The following is a 21,783-nucleotide window of genomic DNA, read 5'->3' as shown; positions in this document are numbered from 1 at the left end:
TGGCTTATTGTAAAGAGATTTTTTTGCTAATCAGCCTGCTTTGCTGGACCCCGTGATGACTTTTATGATGTTTTACTGTGTATCTTCATGCTGAAAGTACTAAGAGCAATGTATAGAGAAGCAGAAGATATCCAAATGATTACTATAAGAGGCCTTTGCAGCACAGAGGGGTGCTAGTTTCAGTTAAATTGTTATTGGCAGTATTTGGGAATTTGGGGATGAGTCACTGAAGCCCATGTGCTTAGAGCTCCTGACATCATGAATCTGAAATAAAATAAACTCTCAGGACAACAGAAATAAGTCACGTGTTTCTGCCTTGGTTTTTAAGAAGCATGGGCGACCTAATGAGACAAAATAAATAGAACTGTGCAATATCCGCTTCAGCTATGAACCCCAGGCTTCCTTCAAGAGTCTCTGCTTCTGGATCGCTTTCTTAAAGATGATCTTTTTTAAAAAATGAGAAAATAAAATGGCAAAATGGGATTTGCTTCTTCAGAAAAGAAAAACAGGCTTCAACAGCCTCAACAGAAGACTGGCTGTCTAAACAGAATGACTCTCCAAAACATTCTATTTGGCTTTCAAAGATTCAGTCTCACAATGCTGTACCTTCCCAAAAAACACAAATCCCTAGTTTCTTCTAATTTTCACACCTCTCTGTAAGCATGAATTTTGGGTAGAAAAGTGTTCGCTGGAAGCAACTAAAAGTATTATGCTCTCAGGTGAGTTTTACCAATTGATTTTAATGGGAGTAGATTTCCCACTGAGAGTTGGAAGTAGGAAATCTACTCTCTAGTGTGAGTAGATCTTTAGTGGGAGTAGATTTCTTTTTGTGGCAGTAGCTACACTTAGAATTTACTTGCCAGACAATCAGACTGGACTGATTATCATGACAATGATACAAGCCATGTCTCCTCAATGTAATGTAAAACCCTTGATATCTGTGGCTGTATATCTTTTCAGATAAAAATTTTAAACCTTTCCTAGACAGGTGGAGTCAAGAAACTAACATATTTCATTAAACAGGCCAATGATACAAAAATATTTTAAATAACATATCAATTTTTAGCCACTGTGTTCCTTAAATTTATAAATAAGCTTTTACTTTAAAATAATACGTTAATGTATGCTTTGACCACATTACATTAGCAGCATAAACTGTTCTTCCTTCCTTACCAAGAATAAAAATAGGCACTGAGAAAATATCCTTGCGACTGCATCTTACATGTCTATTGAACTAGATTTGGGTAGGCACACTTTGTGCCTGTGAAAAGACAGGCACAGTCTTTTAACTCAGAATATCTTTCAACTCTCAAAGAAAAAGGTGGGTTGAAAAATATGAAACTCTGCATGACAGTCAATTTAAAGGCAGAAAGCAATTTCACAGGGCAGTATACTGAGATATAAAGTTAAAAAGAAAACAATGCATCTACTTTAGGATTATGCCAGAAGCTGGCAGTGAAGAAGGCATGAGCTTTTAATAATATCTACGGCCTTTGAATGCAGCAATTCAAATAGTAGCCACGCTTACATAAGGCACAAGCTGTTATTTGGTTTTCAGTTATGCTTTGTTAAAAGTATGTCCTAGGGGAAAAAAAAAAAGGCGTAAAACTCTTCTGAAGCCCCTTATTCTGAAAGATTTCAAGTCCACCAGCAATCAATTGGTACGAACAGATCTATGACGCTGGCCTGCTTTGGCAGGGGTGCCAGCAAGAAGTGGTCAAGGCAGATGCCGGCCCTGGGGCATAGCTGAGTGGGAGGCGACAGGAGGGCAGGGGCAGGCAGGTACACGCAGGGACAGGTCAGGAAGCTTCAGGACAAAAGGGAAAATACCTAAAGGACATACCAGYACCCTGACAACCTGTGGCAACAGTAGGAGTTTAGGACATAGATCATTAGCATTTATAATACTGTTCTCCTAATCTGACTGAAATTATATTATTGGAAGCACCTAATGGAATTGGGGCCATAATTCATACTGACTTCTCAACCAAAGACAATCTATTAAGATGATACTGAAGGCTATATGAGATTTATTGCTTCTCTGGTGATGCCACATTTCATCTGTCATTATTTAGGAATAAACATCAAACATATTTTGAATTAAAATGAAAACAAAAGCTTCCATTATTTGAACATATTGCTAAAACTATTCAGAGTCTTTGTGGGAAAACCTTTGCTGGACCACACTGCATTTTATTCACATGCCCCCATTAACATAATAAGTATGTGTTTGGATACAATTACATCCAGCTGTGTTTTCTTTTTGTGTTGCTTTTTTAACCGGACTACCATGGTTCAAATAGTGAGATGCCTGTCATAGCGTTCTGCTGCAAGATTCCCATTTAGTGTGTAGTATATAATTTGCATACTAATACTGTAAATAGTTTTTAAACAGATTTTCTGGAAGACGTGAAACCTTCTCTATGTGAATAAACAGAATGCTTATTTCTTTCAGGGCTAATATTCTATATGAAAACAGTTCTGCCCCCCAGGGAAAGTCCAGTGACCTTCTTGAAATTATCATACAGAAATATCATAACCARGGTAGAATTTGACCCTCTTCTGTTTTGAAATAAGCTTGCTGAAATGATGTCATATATTCAAAGGAAATTTAGCTTCTTTTCATCTATTAGTTAACATTCCCATATCCCAAAGTATAAATGCCATTGTATTAATTTACCACAGAGAACCTGTCACTCCAATGATGACAAATTCAGTGCTTGGATAAATGGATGCAACTAAATAATATCAAAGAAGTTTTTACTACATGTATGAGATTTTTCTTAATCCCTTCTTCAATTACTGAATTATCATGCAAATATGAAGTCCTAACAGTACTACTTTCTGTCGATGCTCCCTAGGAAGCTATATAACAGGAATCCTCCAAGAAACACAGCTGAAGGATGAAGCCTCCCTTGCCTTGCTTCCACCTGTTGGTAAAGTGGCAGATTTAGATCCTGCAGTTCTTGGGATTTGCATGCTTGCATCTGACTTGAGTCAACATTTGACAACAACGACCACCTGGGGGTATGTTTAGTTAAAAAAAATGCACTTGATAATCATAATCTTTCCCTGATAACAGCGGCAACAGTGAATTAATTAACTAAGCTCTTGTACTAGCGCTAACAGTGAATTAATTTTTGACACCTGTAATAACTGTTTGGAAGCATTTATTGTGTACATCAAATGGGAAATGTGATGCTTTAGCCATGGTAGTTTTCTATCCAGGTAGTGCAGAATTGCTAATATTTAACGTCTGTTCACTGTACATCATTACACATTCCAAGGGCCTTGTATAAACAAAATGGTTTGCATCTTCCCTGTTTCCTCTATACATAGTGTTTCTATTGCCTGGCCACATAGCCAAAAGCAACTGCTACCAACACCTTTTTATGTAAAAAATTCTTTGCTATGACACACTTGCAATGCTCATAAACGTGAAATCCTCACCAGAAAGTAAATTAATTTTCATACTGAAGGCAACTGGACTTTTTTTTTCTTAAAGAATACAGCTATTTAACTGTGAATCTACTCAACGAAGAATAACCAGAAGTTTTGCTATATTTGAGACAAATGAATCCATGTATGTGGGAGGGAATAACCTCATGCATGGGAATAGGCTGGGTACAGAATGGCTCGGTCACTACTCTGTAGCAAATGATCTGAGGCACAAGAAGCTGAACATGAGTCAGCAGTACATCCTTGCAGCAATAAAGTATAACCACCAACCAAGCTGCCTTAGTAATAGTGTAGCCAGCAAGCAAAGGAAGTGGTTATTTCTTTCTGTTCAGCATCATGAGGCTGCATCTGGAATGCTGAGAGCAGATCTGGGTCCCTCAATCAAAACAAGGAATATATTTAAAATATAAAAGTCCAGGGGACGAACAGTAAGATGATTAGGAGGCTGGAATGTGTGACATTCAAAGAAAGGCTGAAGAAATCGAGTCCTTCTAACCTGCAGAATTGGGGAGTAACCGTTCTCTTCCACTATCTAGTGGGGGGTTACAGAGCCCAACTTGTCTCAGAGGTGCACAGTGAAAGCACAAGAGGCAACAGTCAGAAATTGCAGTAAGGGCTATGCCAGTCAGATACACAGGAAATATTCTTCACAACAAGAGCAGATAAATACTGGAATAAGTTGCCCAGAGAGGCTGTGCAATCTTCATCCTTGGTGATTTTCAGAAGGTGATTAGATAAGGCCCTGGGCAATCTGATTCAACTTAGCACTGCTCTGAGCAGGAGGTAAGACTAGATGACCTCCAGAAGTCCCTCTCAGCCTAAATTTTGGTATGATTCTAGCCTATGATATTCTCATGTTGCAGGGACTGAAATTCAAAAAACAGTCTATGATGTGTTGTCAACCCATACGGACAAACCTAATGATGACTTAAGGAAAATTAAATTTCATAGCTTCGTTAGCTAAAAAGACACAGGCAATATTTAAAAGAATCACCTCATTTCAGTATGCACACCCATAAATTCAGGATGCATTAAAGCAGTAAATATTTAGACAGATTGATTTGCATTCCTTGCACAAGGACTTGTCAAGCATTTCAATGTTGGTTCACTTTGAAATAGATTTGTTACATTTGTTTTACAGGCATGTGCTAACTTGCTGAGATTAGCTGCAAAATATTTAATTTCAAGATCTCCAGGCTGAGTGAGCTCATCACACCTATTTCAAATTTAAACACTACAGGTTTAAATAATGTACCCAGACACAAACATGGCAGATCCTGAGTTCCAACTGGAAAAGGTAAAAAAGAGCAGAACAACTCAAACACACACAAATGTAAAAGAGAAGGCACAGATTGAAAGTTATCTTTTACATTATCTGTAATAGCAGACTATCAAAAATATATTAAGTTTAAAACTTGAAATTTCCTATGTGTCAAATATTAGTGTTGCCTCCTGTACCAATCTATTTTGCTCTTTCTGTCGTTATTGCTGTTTCTGTCATTTTGCTAGGAAGGGAGTCTTCTAACCCTGAACAGTCAGTATTCATATTACTCACTTCTAAGTGAATGATAAGCAGAATACCAGTGCTCATTTTATTTGTAGTTTTTGTATTCCAGTATACTTGTGTATACTGTGCATAGTTAAATATCAAAGCAGAGTAAGAGGATGAAAAATTATAAAACAAGAAATGAGGCAAAGAATAAAATGCCAGTAGTGCTCAGCTAAAAAACAAAGAATTTATTAGTTGGAGGAATAAACAGCTTGACTCTGGCTCTGTGGGAACGTTTATTTTTCCTCAGACAAAGTCTAGCATCAAAGGAGATATTAAAATCCTATATTGAATGAGTTGCCAATAATGGCTAGGACTGAGTCTCTCACAGAGAAAAACACAGACTATATTCTCCTGCAATGCAGCAATCTTTCATTTTCCATAGATGGAAGTTACTGGAGTGTGTAGGACCTGCCAAGGCTTTTAAGGAAAGACTGAGGTTTAGGTATAGATTATTTGGATATACATATTTTTTACCTTATCTTACTGTATGTTATGTACTTTGGGGTCAAAAAGTAAAAAGGCTTTGCTTTGAATGAGCTGCAGCCCTAATTACTTTGCTGGCATAAAAGAAAGTCTCAGAGAAACATTACAAGTGTGCTGAACACAAGTGGCAACCCTTTTAAGAGGATTTGGAAAGCCTGGCTGTTACCGTAGGGTCCAGTCAAAGGAGAGATGTACATTTCCAACCTTTAAAAAGGTTTCAGAAAATTGTTTTCCTGGTGGTTATCTGATAGGCCCTGGAAGTTGTTTAAAGCCTAGCTCACTCTATAACTGTTCTATCAATCATCTACCCTAATTAGTGATGAAAAAAATCCAGTAGCCATAGTTGCCAGAACCTGCAGATATGTAGGAACGTGTATTGGTACCGCTATAGCCTCTGTTGGCCTCTCTCAGAGCATTGAAGAAAGTAGAGCCAAACACAGTGATTACAGGAACTGGGCTACAGAAACATACAGCCAAAGAGAATCACTTCCTTTGGGTTGAAAAAAAATACTGTTACATAGAACTGAAGCACTTCTTCATTTGTTTAATTTGCAATTAACTAGGTRTAGCTAATTTGAAGAACGCTTACAGATTTTCTTAGCCTCCCCAAAACTCTATGGTTTAATTACAATTTCCATATGCCTCAGCAGTTCTTCAAAAAAAACTTTGAGAAACCAAAGTGTGTAAGTGTTGGGACTTCTGTTGACAACATCTCTAGTTCCAAGATCCGCAATAAATTATCAAACATGCTTGAAGAAACAGGAGCAATCTTAAAGTGAGCTTAATTATTAGGATACAAGTGATGGACTCCTTTTTTAAAGAAAAAAATTGCAACTCTTCTCCCATCTATCACAAAGCTAGTATCATCCAAAAATTACAAACCCCAAACTAAGTTGAGCACATATCCCCACCACAAGGTCCAGATATGTAATGATCATGGTCTTTGTTCTCCTGTTGCAACTGGTGATACCAGATACTTTTGCTCTTCCCTGATACTAGTAGCACCTTAAGTTTTACAAAAGTATCCAGATCCATTATATAATGGAGTTATTATGATGGAATTAATTAATTATAATGGAATTATTTATTATAAAAGGAGTGATCAGCACCAAGTTTTCTTCTCTCTGCCTGCCTCTCCAAGAGTATGCATTTCTGTCACACTTTTCTTCTTTTTTTAAAAATATCTTATTCCCAGCTTCTGCATGATTACTTTTAGCACAGATGCCTCTCTAGAAACACCACCGTTTGATTCAGGTGTATGACTTACACACAAGCATAGGGGTTTGGCGTTAGGTACCTGGCGTGAAGATAACTTCAGATAACTTCAGTGYTTTTATGGAGGTACAACTTGCATTACAACTTTATTAAAAAGCAAACATAGAAAGATAAATTTTTTGGATGACAGTCCATGGCCATGGTAACTTTATATATAGATTGCAGTAAGTCTGATGATGACCATATATACAGATACAATCAAGTTCTTTCATCTCCCTAGAACTCCAGACCAAACTTCTCTAAAATCAGCTCATAATTTTTCTAGCTTTTCCTATGGACTCTCTCTTCTGTTATAAATTAGCTCATCTGGGAAGTACAGCTACACCTTCCAATTAACATCTATTAATCATAGTTGATTAGGAAGCAAAATCCAAGATTATTTTCAGATATAAATTTCTTTGGCAAGATGTTTCGGATTTCATTCCCATATGCCTCAAGTTTTATGCCTCGTAAATTTGGTACATAATCAGGAAAAAATTATTGAAACTCGCTTGATTTACTAAAGCACTAGGTATTTCCCCCAGTTTCTTCAGCCTTTTCATTGTTTATCTTAAAAGAGATGCATTGTACTACTAAATAGAATCTTTATGAAACAGCAGACAGGGTAAATCATTAYAGTGTGTGGATTCAGTGTGACACTGAAATAAGTAAATACAATTTGGAAATGGACTTGCACAGACCAGCCTCAAATTTGCTTATATTCTGTAATATGGATCTATTTTTAAAAATGTGATACATCTAACAAGATGCTGCAAATATGCCTGAAAATAATGATCTACAGTCAAGTAACATCATTGAAACAAATTAGTCTTACACAGCTTAATTACTAATACTTGTCTACATCAGCTGATAAAGACAACCTGTTGGCTTTTAAAAATGTAAGTACAAGTCTTCATTTTTTCTTATCCATTTATTGAACTTCTACTTTAGGCTCAGGAATATTCAGTGTCAAATCTTAGTGAACTGATTACTACAAAGGAAGGGATCATCTTGGTAAGAATTAATAAAAGCTTTGTTAGGATTAAGTGTTCTCTCTTGTTGGTTTTAGTAGAGAATTATGCAGGCAGCATAGAACGAATTTAAATGCTTAATATGTGTCTTCATTAGCTAATTTCATTTTGACTCATTAAAGAACAGARATAAATAATATATAGTTCGAGACTCATTTATTAAATTGAAATGAATGAGCAATAAACCTGATTGTCTCATCCACTTCAAATATACTGTTGCAAAAATAATGAATTCTGGATAAACTACAGATGAAGGCATAAACATTTAAGTGTAAGATAAGCCCACTACAGACAGTCCCTCCTGAAGGAGAGACTCCTTACTATTTGAGCCAATTAGTAAAATCAATACATGCTTTCTTCAAGGACTTCTTTGAAGATCTCCGGCTACTATTAAAATTGCAATAGGTCCCCTGTTGCTCCACAATATAGACTTAAACAAAACATGGCAGGGAGTGCAGTCAATGGATAGAAGTTCAACTACAAGTTGTAGAGTTGTTTCTCTTGTTTGGACAAGAAAAATGAAATTCAAAGACCATCAGATGAAGAACAGATATTTGATCAATTAGTTTTACAAACTTCAGTTATGTTTGCAGTACAGTTAAACTCACTCAAGTCTCTTAATGGAGAGCATAACTTAGCATGGAACTTAGGATCACTTAATGCTTCAAAGTTTTTCACATCTTTCCAAAAAAAGGAACCTAAGCTGTACTAACTTACTATTTATACTTATTTGTCTTTTCATACTAGAGCCCACATCTTTTCCCTGAGTAGTATCAGACACACACGGAATTCAAGTGGCTGTGCAAAATAAGAACCTACTTTGAACAGTAGGAGAAAATAAAACTACATAGACATTTTCAAGATTTAATATTAATTTATCAAATTTAATATTAATTAATTATACATAGAATTAATGCATATGAGACAGAGCACCTTAAATCTTAGCATGGATTCTCACATTCTCACCTCCTTGCTTGTTAAGGACAGATCTAGTGCAAAGCTGGACTTTTACCATAAGAGAATAGGCGTTTATCATACTGTTTTTGAATTTTTTATTTTGACTGGTTCATACATCAGAGAAATGTATAGCACTGAATTCATACAATAAGGATGCTAAAATTGAGTTTTTGAAACTTATATATGTAAAACTAGAAGCAGCACTAAAGAATATACTACTACATTGGCAGTGAAGTGAGGGACTTAATTCTTTTGAAAGATAACTTACTTTCTAATTATTCTTAATTTAAAATAGATTATTTTAGTTGTAGTGACTGGTTTTCAGAACCAGAAATGAGCCATGACTGAAAAACTGTTATTGAATAGTATTAATTTTAATTAAGGCTGTATTAATGTGATTTTTGTGGTTGTGAAAATTCCAGTATTTGCAACACTGGTACATATGGAAGCCTGTTAAATTTATCTGTTTTGCTGCCTCTATGCTAAATACTCATAGTCATTATTACTTAATTTTTTTGACTCCCCCAAGAGCAGACACCTGCAGTTTTACTGATTCCATACAGATGGATTTAGGTTTTCACTTGCAAGATAACTTTTAACAAAAGGAAAGTCTGACCACATCTTTCTGAAAATTAAGAAGGAGAATATAGGTGACATTCAGAAATTAATTGTCTGCATCTTGACTTACGAGAAAATCCTTGACAGAATGCTTTGGATTAACTTCACTCACACAAAAACAAAATTCAGTGTATAAGGATTGTAATTATTCTAGAAATTCCTTATTCCTTATCTTTACTTCTTTGCCTGTTTGTGACCTGAATTGGTTCTTAACAAAAACCAAGAACCTCATCTCATTTTTCAGTGTCCTTCTATCATCTCATCAGTTAGCCATTTCACAGTTTCTGACTTCTTCATAATCTTCCATTTTCACTTGAGTATTTTCAGTTTGTTGCGCTGTTGGGGAAAAAAAAGACAGTTTTCTTTTTCCCCATCCGTCCCACCCTTACTCAAGTATCATAGCGCATTACAGTGCTAAATAACCTAAGTACAAATTCTTCCTTAAAGGCTGGTCTTAGCAGGCTAACTACAAGGTTTATAAATATCTGTCTCAAACAGATGAGAGTATGGATCAGAAAGGCTAAACCATTTTTCTGAAAAGGACAGGTTGCACAAGGCTTTGTTGCATTAGCACTAGTCTAATTATGTGAGAGCGCCAATAGCTGCATTGGCTGCGTTCCCTGGCCACTGGAGAGGTAACTCCCTTGTAACGATGCATTATGAAACAGGTGCAAAAGAAAACTTGGAAATTGTATGCGGATATATCACTAGAGAAGTTGGATGGCAGGATTCACATTTATTTCCTGGAGATGTTTAATAACTTCAAAAATATTATGATATAGCAGACAGACGTGTTCTGTGCGAAACAAATAATTGGCCCAGAAGAGTCTAGGATTTGTAGCATGCGAAGTGTGAAATGAAGGATTGCTCCACCTTAGCCAAGTTAAATTCGTCTTTTTGCCAAGTCTTTGAGGCTGTCTTGAAGGACAGGACGGAAAAGTCATTAAAAATAAAAGCATCTAAAAGCAAGAAAAGAAAATCCAGAACAAACAACCACAAGTATCTCCTGCCTGACTCTAGATACTTGGCAATCTTACATACTGGCTCAGAGGCTGAGGGTCATGTTCAGACCACAGAGAATGTAATTTTAAAATGTAAACAGGAACTGTTAGATTAATAGAGATAGAATCCTATAAAAAATTAAACAGAGAGAAAAGTTCAAGGTGTGAGATGTGTGACAAGGTTCTAAGAAATGAAAAGAGTACATTTTACTAACTTGCTACCAGGAAACAGTGGCATGAAACCCCAAACCCAGAAATCATACATATTTCTGAATCTTACATCATGAGTGAATTAATTTTAAGCCACACTTGCCCTTTACACTGCTGCTGTCCCTACCAGCTGCACACACCCCAGCTAAGTGGCCTTTCTGCATAAAATCACACAAACACTGTTTTGTTTTAGAGAAAGATATCTGTTTTAGTTGATAAGCATACAGATGACTTTCAGGAGAAAAGGATGCTTTCCCCATTATCTTCTGAATTAATTTGAATTTCAACAACTAGCCAACAGGCCTTTGTTTTGCATTTGATTTGAATTACATTAATGTGTAAATCAAGAAGAAAAGTGAATCCATTTAATAGTTTGTAGCAGTAATACATCAGCTGACCTTGCTTGCTACCTAAAAGAGTTAATTTTACAGCAAGCCATAAGATACTCTGCTGCTACTGTATTTGATGTAGGTTTGAGAACCTTTCAGGAGATTTACTGTTTTAGTACCTGTTTGTGCTGTTTTAACAACTGTAACATTATGGGTTTTAAACTGACATAATAATTCAGGAAAGCTATGAGTTTTTTTACAAAGTCTTTAATCAGGAGTTTAACATTTCTTTTAAAACAAGAACAGCTTCTTAATTTCTTTTGCCTGGAAGCAACTGACTTCCATGATTTAGCTTGATTTGTTACTGCTTGTTGACTAAAGCTCTAATCCTCCTAACCAATTTTTGCTCAGTTCTGTAGTCTTTTATTTATAGAAGTTACAAAATTATAGAAATTACACTCTTTCAGGGCAGATGGAAAGAAAAGGAAGGCTTTTTAGATATCTTTATTCTGCTATCACGAAAAAGAAACATGTCATTATACGCGAATACATCTCAGACCTATTTTAGGTACTGGCTTTACTGTGGAAGTAATGGCATAGACTTCACTCTAAGTCTGCTGCTTAGGATCTCTAGGCAATTTGTACAGCTATCCCTGACATATGTCTCCATGGTTTTACTGTGACTGGTATCGAACTAGTAAGAATAAAACTAGTTCAGGTATGCCTCCAAATGCTGCAGTCCATACCTAGAGTTGGCACTCAACCATGCTCTTTGTAGCTGCAAGCTAAGGCCTTTCTACATAAAGCATCAACTTGAATTTACAGAAATGACAGAGATTATCCTCCACATCACACTAAAATACATAGAATAAAAAATTAAATACATAGTGAAATTATAATAAAGTAAACACTGAAATGGAAACTGAATAGTGTGATAGCAAAACTATTCTCTTAACTTCCTCTCAACAGAAAATTTAAGCACAGGTGACCCTATTTGAAAAAACTCCTCCCCAAATCCACTGTCCCTGGTTCATCTCCAAACATCATCTCAGTCTGAAAACCTTGGAAAAAGTTTTGTGTGCTAGCCAGCCATCTGGTCAAAAATAATGGCCATGATGACTTTCAGGCATCTTTCTGTCCCTCAGAGAATACCATTTGTCTTGTATGGGCTTCTGTAACTACCTGTAGGGTGGACTTTGACGTGGCAACTATGAAATATAGGTGTGTTTGAGGCAAATGCTCTTGACACATCAAGCCCTGTCTCATTTTCTTGATTTTAAACTTATCGGTCACAGTGACATTTCTGACGCCCAAATCATGGGCTTCCACTCTCCCGGTTTCACTGTCATACCACCATTCTTTTTTCATGGCCCCCATTCCTATAGTGTACTGCTTCACTATCCCTCTGGATTGATTCCTTGCTTCCCTCCTCTATCACTTTCATCATCAAGTATTTCTTTCTGAAATCAAATACAAACTTAATATTTACAGATTATATTCTATGAGTATAGCTTCTGCACCAGCACTGTAGCCAGGTGAGAAATAAAGCAACTAGGGACCAGGAAACTGCAAAAAGCCCTGAATAATATTTCTTTACTCGCCCAAAGAAAAAAGCTAGGATAAAAAACGTGTTTCTCCAAATCCATTTGCAGTTAAAAAATTGAATTTGGGGTAGATTTTGAGCAAAAAATTGTCCCTGTCCCTGCCCCTGTGCCTAGTGTCTGAATTTTTAAGAAAAGTCAAAAATTAATAAATAAAAATAATCATAAACCCCATATTCTTATCCAATTCTTAGCTAGTATTCCAAATTTTTCTCTCCAGACTTGCAGAAACATTTCTGTGAGTTTTTGGTGGGCATTTTTTGGCTTGAGAAAAGCCACTAAAAATGGTTATTAGCTCTACCATCACCTTCCTCTTTTAAGCCTGTTCCTCTTTTATTTTTTTTTCTTTGTTTTAAAATAAGCTTCTGGCTCTTACTCTGACTGTATATCATATTTGTTTTCAAAATTAGTATTTCACTAACTAGTAAGAACAGCTGTTTAGCCAAAATGTCATTGTTTCCCTCTCCTTTCTTCTATTCATCTCTCTTAAAGTCAGGAGCCTAGATTGCTGACTCCAAGCCAAAGTCTTTTGCCTCTGATATTTCCTAGGTCTGTCCACAGCCAGATTAAAAACATCTGCTGGGCCAGGCACATTTAACCACAGCTCAGTCAAAGCTTTTAATCACATTTAATTTCCTCTCGTGCTGGTCCCTTTAATTCCCTCCTTTTTGCTGCCTATATCTTAACTGGAAACTTCAATTCATCTTCTCTTCCAAACTTGGAAATAGTGTCTCGTTATCAGATTCAAAACCCTCAGCTCCATTTCTGCAGCTGGAACAAAAGCTGTCTGAGTCTTCAAATTTCTCCAATTCCTAGAAACATTCTGTGTCTATTCTGTTTGTAGCTCCCATGAACATCAAATGGACGATTCTTTTCTGTCCTCCTTCCTTATTTTATGCTAGTGACTAGACAATAATTTTCTAGTCTTCTTGTACCTAATGCCTGCTATTTGAATCTTTCACTTTAAATGATTTTCTCTACCAGACATTCTAAATCCTACTTAAAAATCCATTTCTTCTACCAATCTTCCAATTCCATATTCACAAACGCAGTTTGACCCTGCCCAAGTTTACTGTTTTTTCTTCACTACATCTGCCTTTTCTACAGACATCATTAACCTAACTTTACTTCCCAGAAACAGTTACTAGAAATGAATTAGAAAAAATGTTGTTATAATTTCAGTCATCTAAGAACCAGCAATAAAAATGAGTACGTTTTAATTATTTTTTGTCAGTGTCCTTATGTGTCCCTGGAAGTTATGGTCCATATTCTATTTCACTGGTACTCATGCCATCCTCAGTATACAGAAAATGAAAACTTAACTCTGTATAAGGAAAATAGATAGCTATAGCTGTATAGGTATATAAATCTGTAGTAAAGCAAAACAGTGCCATTATTCAGCTCTCACAGTTTAACTGAAAGTCTTGTGACGTTTGGCATTCTTTCTCAAAGTCTTAACTCTGAGTTGATTATGTAAGACCCTTTATTTCTTCTTTTTAATTTTATTTCAGATGGACTTTGACAGGGAACTCTGACAAATCTTGTTTAGTCAGTGTAAGACTCCCCACAGCTCAAAACCAACAATATCTAACCTTTATGTACATTAAAAAAGCTTGAAAATATGACCAGAGTGAAGTTTAAATGCTTAGCAAGGAAAAATCAGATTAAAAAAAAATTCAGATTTATTTAAAAATATTTTTAGCTATACTGATAATTTTGGTTGTGTGACTCATACATTGGGAAACATGTGAGCTGGTAATAGTCAGAGACAGCTATTTTTCTGATTTAAAAATTCAGCCACAACAAATCTATTCACTCAAAACCCAAAACTGAGTGCACACACACCTGCAGACTTCAGTAGCAGAATGATATAAACTACAGATCCTACCAAAAATGGAGGTGGGCCCCAACCTCCACCTCAAAGTAGGGGGTTAACCACCCACTTTTACTTCTTCCCAAATTTTCACAGCTTTCCATGGATGCTGACATTTACCACACATAATGCTCACACATGGAACAGTCACACACATACTCACCACTGGCCTGTGGACATCCCAGAAGGCTCGCTCCTGGCTATCAAGAATCTTCCTTTCTATCTTGTCTCTTTTCTTGTCCACTCTGTCAGAGTTGTAATATATTTAAAAGAAACATTGTTAATGACAGTAATTTTAAACACATGAGATGACAAGTCTAATCAACCTTCCCTCCCTTTCTCCATTTGCGAAACAAGCAAAACCAAAACACCTCATTTGTCTTTGCCTCCTCTTCAAAGGAACTTACTTTGCTTGTGCTTCAGCTTGCATAAATATGAACTCCCATTTCCGAGCAAATGCTCGCTGTAGCCTGGCCAAGCTCTCCTGAAAATACATCACGATTATAGTTGGTTAGGTTGTAAGTTATTCACTGTTTAATAGTTTTTAGCTTATCTTTCTCTTCTCAAAGGAAAAAAAAAAGATGCAATACAAGTCATGATACCTGTGCTAGTGTAAATGTACCTTTACTTATCTGATATAAAGCGTCTGTTTGATATCATATAGATTAGAATATTAGGTATATCTGGTTTTGAATGCCCTGCCTATTTTAGTTTTGAAACTGTGGTGATAAGGGTGGATACCACCCTTCTTAGCAGAATACAGGATTTCTGAAGCATTTTTATGTACTAGCTGCTAGCTGAGCAATTTTTAATAATTCAGAGAAATGTTCTTCTCAAAAATACCTAACACTGAAAGATAACAGAAGCACATTCCATACCCGATGATCCACACTACAATTTCCACCAGTCTTCTGTACAAACTGTGGTGAATACTGCTGGCTACGTATCAATTTATTTGAAGTATAATAATGAGAAACTATTAATGCTTTGGCAATATAGGAGTCTTCCAAACTATCCACAGTTATCCCCCTTAAAAAAACCCACAGACTACAGTTCTTCACTGCTGTACAGAAAAGGTATACATGCTACAGCCTACTAAATAATAACAGGAAGAAGATTTGCAAAACCTTAGCAAAATTCTTTCCTGAGGTGATGCTGGAACAGCTTGACCGTCTGTAACAGAGCTTTTCCAGCCTCTCCCCAGCTTAAATGACAGCAACACGCAGTCTTTTAACATGGAGAAGGCTGAGGTTCCTACCTTTCTCCAGAAAGAGCCCCAGTTACCTTTCCAAACTACTTCTACTGAGATTAAGTGAAAAATTGTCTGCAAACCTCCTATCAAATAGTGTTATTTTAAATGTATTTCTGTGTATTTCAAAAGTATTTCTATGACATACTTACTGAAAATAAAGACCACAAATAGTAGAGAAGATACAGTCTAGAGATTGTCAGTATCAGAGCCTTTTATAAAGCTCTTGGGGATTGGATATGAGAGGTGAATTTTCTAAGGCATGTATGTATAAAATTATGCATACCCCACAGTGCAGTACACTGAAAAGCAAGCTTGTGCCAGAAGAAGCAATAAAGTGTGTCAGCATGGTGCTGTGGCTGGAGTATTTGGCATGTTGAGAGGCCTGGCTTACTAGTCTGCTATCATGTCATAGTAACACAGCTGGACAGCTTTCAGAGCACAGCTAGGATAGTTCATGAATTTTATGTTGACATTTTCATGAAAAATTCAGAAGCTTTTGGGGGATAGGGATGGAATTCAAGACATCTCACCCTCCTTAGTGAGTGCCATCCTCATCACCTAGGCAAACCCCCTCTTTCTCGTGTTCATCCTTTTGAGGATGAGATTTATATTTCTACAGCTACTAAGTGTTTTTGAAAATGTTGCTAGAGCTCCTTCATTCAAACCCTACACAAAGTAGAGATACAATCACTTTCAAATATTTGAGGCATAGCTGAGATTTGTGAACAGTTGTTTCTGATCCTGGCATGATGATCTAAGCCAAATAAGATTAGAGATGGACCAAAATCTTAGCTCTCGCCCAGCCGGCCTTCACTATGGTCTCTCAAACAGCATTTATGACTCCTGAGCACTGTCAGACCCACGTGCTGGCAAAAACTAGATAATTAATAAATCTTCACACATAATGCCTATAGTCCTCATGCTTAATATTACTTTACATGCTAAGTAGGCCCGGCAAACAAATTTACTTTTCCCCAGGTACTTACAGCTTCATAGTCTGCTAGCTCTAACCTTGCTTTGTTTTGCATTGTCCGCTTGCAGAGGTAAACCGCTGGAACAGAATAAAATAATACATAATTTGCTACTGTCTCATAAACACAGGAAACTGGAAATCAAGAGGCTTCATCTACATTTTACTGCTAGTTTTTTTTTTTTATTTCTCCCTCTGCTCTAAAGAGCTTTAAAGATGGGATCAATGCTACAAGTATTATAACTAAAATGATGGGTCAGATACAGTGATTCATTAAATAATTATAAATCCTGCTTTATATAACAGACATAACATGCAAAATGCATGAGACACTTGGAGTGAGGTTGTTTCATGGCCAGGGAACTAGTGTGTTAAAGAGAAAACAGCAAAAAATATTTTTTAAACTGTGTGTGTATTATCCATAAAGTGTAACAGTTTTATCAGGAGATGTTTCTATACTAGTCAAATAGGTTTTTTGAGAATGTGTATATATATATATATATAGTTTTATTTCTCCCTTTCATAGAAATTATTAAACTTCAGTCTGAGAAAATCATTTCTAAAAATTAATTCTGTAAGAATTCACATCTCTTATAGTATAGTCTGCTATAATCAGCATTTAAAATAGAAAATAATGTGAGACTGAAAAATGAAAAAGGAGTATCATATACAGTGATACAATGAGAAAACATATTCTTTTATTAATTTTCTAAATCGAAAATCCTTCAGCACAGCTGTGCTGGCTTCACCCCTTTCTCACTGAACAGAATATTAATTAATAGAATGTAATACAGACAACTAAATACTGAAAAGATGAATGGATGAAAATGAAACTTAAGACTACATAAACAGCACAGTGGTTTGCATTACATTAAAACATACTGATTTCTTTATGCACTCTATTCCCCTTGAAGGAAATACATTTCCAATAGGCTATATTTAGCAACAAATACTTCACACCGAGTCTGAATATTGCACAGGTTTCCCCACTAGTAAGATGAGGAGAGCAGTAGAATTCCTCCTACTAAGGTCTGGGAGCAATATTTTACTCATTTCAATTCATCAGAGTGCCTTCACATGTGTGAGATGGAAGAATCTCTTGATCTGTGCAGCTAAGAAAACCTTAGATTATCTGTCATCCTTTTAATTAGCCAAAAGAGCCTGCATTCATTGGGTTGTACTTAGGAATGGACCACGGTTCCTGTCTCCTGACTGCCAGCTCGTCCACTACAGACACAAAGAGTAAGAACTTCATATAGGAACTGAACTCTTGCAATCACTTGGAATGAAGTACTTATCTCAAATTGAGCTTTGCTTTTTAAAGTAGTCAAAGCAATTATATTTTACAACTCCATAGAAATATATTTATTTCAGATGAATCATCTGCAAATGCATGGAAACCCACTCCAATGGATTTAGATTATTTCAGTGGAACTGATGACAAGCACTTCTAATAACTGCAACTGGGGCTCCAGGTGATACTTGATGGAAAATGAAGTTATGCCTGATACAGTTTTTGTCTTCTTTTTTTTCATTTTGTGTGTGTTATCATCTGGTCGATTTTCTTTCATACTTTCTCACTTTCCCTTAAGAAGCCATAGCCTCTTACTCTACTCTTATAAGCCCTCTGATTCCAAAGTATCTTTGTGTCTGCAAAGTCTATAAATACAGATACAAATCCACACATCAAACAAGTATAGCAAGAGGATGCAGATTTATAGGCCTCGGTTTCAATGTATTTTAAAATCAGTGTACAATTGCACTCCAGCATTGGAATGCATGCTGAAATGTCACAACAAGATGAGGGAATGAATTCCGCACCCTTTGTACCTAGGCTGCATCCACACTGGTAGGAGAATATTGAAGACAGAAATTGTCTTTGTCATTTAGCTCCTCTTACAATGAAGCATTATCTCTCTTTTCTTTCAAAATTACTTGAATTATTTTCATTCAAAATTTGATTGAACAAGAAGAAAACCAAAACCTTTGAAAAAAATTAGCATTAAAATACATATTTACTAGAAATGATTAGATGGCTCTAAGAATTCCAGGAGTTAACTCCCTGCTCTCTACATTTGGTTAACCTCTTGAAAAACACATTTTCATGGTCTCTGTATAGGTTTCTCCAGCTCAAAGGCTTTTCCAGATCACATTCCATACACTGTAAAGTCATAAGCCTAGGACATTACTTTTATTTGGATGTAGCCTGAAACATAAGTACTCCCTACCCAAATCCAGGGTACTCCTCTTGGGTTGCTAAATGTGATGCCCAGCAGGTCCAACGGCCTTGGCACTCACTGTTTCCCTCAGAGTATCTCTGGACAGTAACAGTATTTAGCAGTACAGGCTCAAATTTCTCAATTTCTCAAGGTCAGTGTTCCATGGGGAAAAAAATGCTTGAAATCCTTGAAAAATGGATTTTAAATAGGGAACATCTTGATATACCAAGACTTGCAATGCAATGTGTGGTAACTTTGATGGTCTAAGGACACAAGGGAACAAGATCTGCAGGGAGAAGTAATATGACTGAAAAAGTAGACAAGATTTTCAGCTCAGAAACCTTTAATTAGATTAGCACTTCCTTGAGTCCAATTCTGCATATATTTTGCATTGTGCATATACTCTTCCCTACTACGCATCTTTCTATCAGGACAGGTTTTAACCAAAAAGCATCTTTAGATCACAGAGTACTCAGCACTGGCAAAACAACCACCAGGTCATCACAAGTAGGAAAGAGGAATTAGCTTACCACATTATTTACCTAATATTGTGTCTGAGAAAACCTGGCTTCACTGTGTGACTGTACTGCAATATCTTCCCTGCAGAGTTCTTTTAATGATACTTTTTGCTCYAGCTCTATAGCAAATAGTCCATCATAAACAAGCATGCTTTTTTTTTCCCAGTATTCGCATTTCTTAGCCAAGATTTGAAAAACTATGCTCATCCCTCAGACCTTTTTCTCTGGAGTACCCAGATTCCCTCCCTTTCAAGAGCCTAAAGACTGCAATACCTGTGGCTTGGATTCTTTATCTTAAAAGTGTTTCCATGTGCCAGAGTGGATAAGGCAGAGTATGCCCAAGAAAGATTTACTTATCTGGGAAAAAACGTATCTATTAATGCACAAGAAAGTAGTCCTAAAGGACATTCCTACTCTTTGGCTCAATCTACTGCCATTGCTGTGTGCTAACAATTAGACCCTTATTATAAAAGTGCATATTTAAGGATCTATTTAAGAGCTACTGTAGTCACATGAGAAGCTGGCAGCAGCTCAAGAATTTGAGTTGACCAGTTCACAGTCTCTTAATCGTAGGTCTTTGGCTTGTCTGTAACAAAATCTACTAATATGTTGGAATACAAAAGAATTGGAAAATCACTCTCATTTTCAGGCAGAGCCTTGAATGCACAGAGAAATGAAGTTTTGKTTTTTTGGCACTAAGAACACCGAGATCTGAAATAGGGATGCTGCCATCTTTCTTAAGTACCACTCTTTTTCTGCACTGAAATGTGTGGGAAGTAACTATATGTCTCCAGCAGCCTGATCTGCAGCATCTGGAGAGGACGTGAGTCCCCTGTTTCCCTGTTAAAGCAGAGTCATGAGTCCCCAGCATTTCAGAGAATGAAAATGTCTGCTTTTCTAGTCCCAAAGTTTGTATGGATTGTCAGTGTTTTTAGAGCTTGATATGGGAGTAAAATCTGCAGGAAGGTTTTCAAACTGAAAGCTATTCTATTTTCATATACACTTTTCTGTCCAGGAAGCATGATGACCTAGTACCCAACATTGTTTCCCATCTTTTCTCTAAAAGCATGAACATCTGCACTTGTAGAATGGAAATTAAAATAATGGAGAAGATATACCAGCTCAGTACTGGTCATTTAATCTTCTGTTAATGAGAGATGTTTGGAACTGCATCTTCCATTGAATTATCAAACTCCATCATTATCAGATGGTCCTCAGTAATTGTGCTGTATTGGCAGGTTGACAGAATCTGGAAATTTTGCAGTTTGCTCTAGTGCCTGAAGGAAGYAAATTGTCAAAATAATCTATTTCTGTTCTTATGTATCTTCCTGTTACCCTACTGCTCCATATTAGAACTCATGGTATTTTCCAGCCAGGAATGCTTATGCTTAAAAGCAAGGATGCTGACAGAGTGAGGAAAGGATGATAGACTTTGAAGAAGGGGAAAAGTATCTGAATTTATTCAATAATCACCATTTTTGAAGGAGAATGTCTTCTCTGCATTATGGTGCAAGTCTAGATTTCATTTTCTTCCCTAAAAGTTTGAGCAGAATGCACTACAAAATGCACTATAAAAGCAAGAGTTAATGGAGAAAAAGGGAGAGGGGAGGCTCTATTCAGGTCTGACTGAGACCATGGGTAGGACTGATAAATTGATAGTTCAGGTTAACCTGAAATATGCTGCAATGTTTGTTGCTTCTACAGTTAAATGTGAATAAGTTAAATAAATGCAAATTCTACGTCCTGTAATGGACAATGGGAAATGCAATATGTATGTATAAATACATTTTGAAGGGCATTAAAATATCACTTTTTAAATTCAGTAGCTTAAGAATTTTTTGTATTATTGACTACTGATATGTTACACTTAGAGAACCTATGTGTGATACATAATGTTTGTGGCTAAACTGAAAAATGAAGCAAATTCATTGCTATTGTATAAATTCATCTCAGAAATTACTTGACAGGCGTAAGCCTTCTAAATGGTGCAAAATGCAGCTGGGGTATCTCGTCTTTTTCAGAAAAAAAGTAGTTAAACCAACATCATTTCTATATACTGCATAAATGTTTACGTGAGGACCAAGAAAGTAGAACTGTAGCTCAATCAATCCTGAAGCAGATTCTGGTTCTGTGCCTACATACACTGGAGGCATGCTGGTATCCAGCTCTATACCTTACTGAGGCTGACTTGATTTCCTGGTTTGACTTTGGACCTGCCTGGACAGTAGACTTTTTTGGTGAGGACACTACCCCTACCAGCACTGTTGCCACTCTTGGCTCTTGCTCACTTTCCCCAGCAGAGCAGCCCACTCTTGCTTCTCCCTGACAAACCTGCTGAAAAATGCTTAACATATGGATTAATGATATGCAATGAACAAGGTCTGATTAATAACCTTAATTTACTAAATATGGACTGCCACGTACAGTCTTATTTTTAGAGCCAATGTATTCTGATG

The 21,783-nt window shown here is 36.5% G+C and overlaps 1 protein-coding gene across 5 annotated transcripts in view; it reads right to left on the bottom strand.

Annotated features, from left to right (window-relative positions):
* The window catches only part of RGS7 (regulator of G protein signaling 7), a 136,473-nt gene that overhangs the window by 28,429 nt on the left and 86,261 nt on the right, over positions 1 to 21,783 (bottom strand). For all 5 annotated transcript variants that reach the window (XM_026082400.1, XM_026082402.1, XM_026082403.1 and 2 more), the window contains 3 exons: positions 16,607 to 16,671; positions 14,776 to 14,852; positions 14,532 to 14,613 (listed from right to left, as the gene is read on the bottom strand). In XM_026082400.1, coding sequence (XP_025938185.1) covers positions 14,532 to 14,613; positions 14,776 to 14,852; positions 16,607 to 16,671 — 224 coding nt within the window. The remainder of the gene's footprint in view (positions 1 to 14,531; positions 14,614 to 14,775; positions 14,853 to 16,606; positions 16,672 to 21,783) is intronic.

This window comes from Apteryx rowi, unplaced genomic scaffold, assembly GCF_003343035.1.
Source record: "Apteryx rowi isolate R43461 unplaced genomic scaffold, aptRow1 scaffold_576, whole genome shotgun sequence".
Classification (NCBI taxonomy): Eukaryota; Metazoa; Chordata; class Aves; order Apterygiformes; family Apterygidae; genus Apteryx; species Apteryx rowi.
The sequence above is the reverse complement of the archived record's forward strand: the minus strand, read 5'-3'. Positions and strand labels throughout refer to the sequence as shown.